The 1,873-nt window shown below is 31.7% G+C and overlaps 1 protein-coding gene across 1 annotated transcript; it reads left to right on the top strand.

Moving 5' to 3' along the window:
• Nucleotides 1–416: 416 nt before the first annotated feature.
• LOC129674373 (olfactory receptor 4L1-like) lies at nucleotides 417–1,346 on the top strand. Its single transcript, XM_055604341.1, has one exon. The coding sequence runs from the start codon at nucleotides 417–419 to the stop codon at nucleotides 1,344–1,346; it is 930 nt and encodes a 309-aa protein (XP_055460316.1).
• Nucleotides 1,347–1,873: the final 527 nt, after the last annotated feature.

Raw genomic sequence — 1,873 nt, 5'->3', positions numbered from 1 at the left:
ATTCTATATTCCTTATATATTTTAATAACATAACTGAAAGGAATCTAAGTGTTTGTGACAAATTAGAGCCAAAATAGTCATTAGTATCTAATCTTTATTTTTATTTTTATGTGAAAAAAATTAAGAGGAAAAAGAGGATTTGCTGAAGTATATCTTTTGGTAAGATAAAATGGTAAAAAAAATTCACACTTTCAAATGCTTTCTATTTTATATAAGTACAAGATTATTGTTTTAAAGTTTTGTGATGCATAAAATCATTTCTAGTTATACTCTGATATGTAAAGTACAATGCATGTTTTCAAATCATCAGTTGATATTATAAAAATAATAAAAATATACACATTTACACTAACTGTTCTTTGTTTTTGTTTTTCACCTCTTTGTATTTAGAGAACTTCCAAAACCTTTTTGAATAAATGGATTATAAAAATGGATCAGCTGTGACAGAATTTATTTTGGTGGGAATTTCTGGAGATTGGCAACTTCAAGCTTTCTTCTTTGTGACATTTTCTTTGATCTATGGTGCTACCGTGCTGGGAAATATTCTTATTATAGTTACAGTGGCAACTACTTCTACACTTCATTCTCCCATGTACTTTCTTCTTGGAAACCTCTCCTTCTTGGACATGTGTTTTTCTACAGTCACAACACCCAAGATGATCACAGACTTGCTTTCAGCACACAAGAGCATCTCTTTATGGGGCTGCATGGCTCAGATGTTCTTCATGCACTTATTTGGTGGTGCTGAAATGACACTTTTGATAATCATGGCCTTTGACAGATATGTGGCCATATGCAAACCCTTGCACTACAAGATAATCATGAGTCACGAGTTGCTGAACAGGTGTATTATACTCTCCTGGACAATTGGCTTCATACACACCCTGAGTCAGATGGTACTGACCGTGAATTTGCCTTTCTGTGGCAACAATATTATAAATCACATATTTTGTGATCTTCCCCTGGTAATCAAGCTTGCTTGTGTGGAAACATACACTTTAGAGTTACTTGTCATTGCTGACAGTGGGCTGCTCTCTTTTATCTCTTTCATCCTCCTGCTTGTTTCATACACTGTCATTCTGGTAATTGTAAGGCACAAATCACCTGGCAGGCTTTCCAAGGCTCTGTCCACACTGTCTGCCCACATAATTGTGGTCACTCTGTTCTTTGGACCTTGTATCTTTATATATGCCTGCCCATTTGGTATTTTTACAAGCAATAAAACTCTTGCTGTATGTTACACCGTTATCACCCCCTTACTAAATCCTATTATTTACACACTGAGAAACCAGGAAATGAAAAAAGCTATGAGAAAATTATGGGTACAACAAGTTAGCTTCATGTAGAACTTAGAGATTGAGCATTATGTAATTAGCAGGGTCTTTGAGTGTTTTTACTAGATAAATTAAAGGCTATGAATAATGTATTGTTTTAATTTTATGTTTGAATCATACACTAATAAAGAGAAATTGATACTAATGTATTGTTTCATAGGTAGTGATGGTTTAATGTTATTTTTTCAGCATGTTTTATTTAGACTGTTTTCCATAATGGAGATTTTCTCTTGTTTGAATTATCACAACTAAACAAACTGTCATTGAATCAAGAAACATAATATAATTTTCAATGGCCTGCATATAAAACCTGGCAATTTTTTTTGCATTTGAGGAACATATAATATTAGATATTAAATAGCATTATTCTATTAAGTAATCAAATATATTAAATACTCATAATTATAAAATGTTGATATATATACGACTCATTGGCTATATAAGTTTCCATGTTTATATACAGGCCACTATAATTTGTTCTATGTTCTTTGGTTCAATAATAAAAATGATAATAATATTTTCATGAATATAAGTTTATT

This window comes from Psammomys obesus, unplaced genomic scaffold (assembly GCF_907164565.1).
Source record: "Psammomys obesus unplaced genomic scaffold, mPsaObe1.curated_primary_1811, whole genome shotgun sequence".
In the NCBI taxonomy this organism is placed as follows: domain Eukaryota; kingdom Metazoa; phylum Chordata; class Mammalia; order Rodentia; family Muridae; genus Psammomys; species Psammomys obesus.
Note: the sequence above shows the minus strand (reverse complement) of the source record. Positions and strands in the feature narration are given on the sequence as shown.

Excerpts from the sequence above, each read along its gene's own strand:
- LOC129674373 (XM_055604341.1), top strand. The coding sequence starts at position 417 with ATGGATTATAAAAATGGATCAGCTGTGACAGAATTTATTTTGGTGGGA.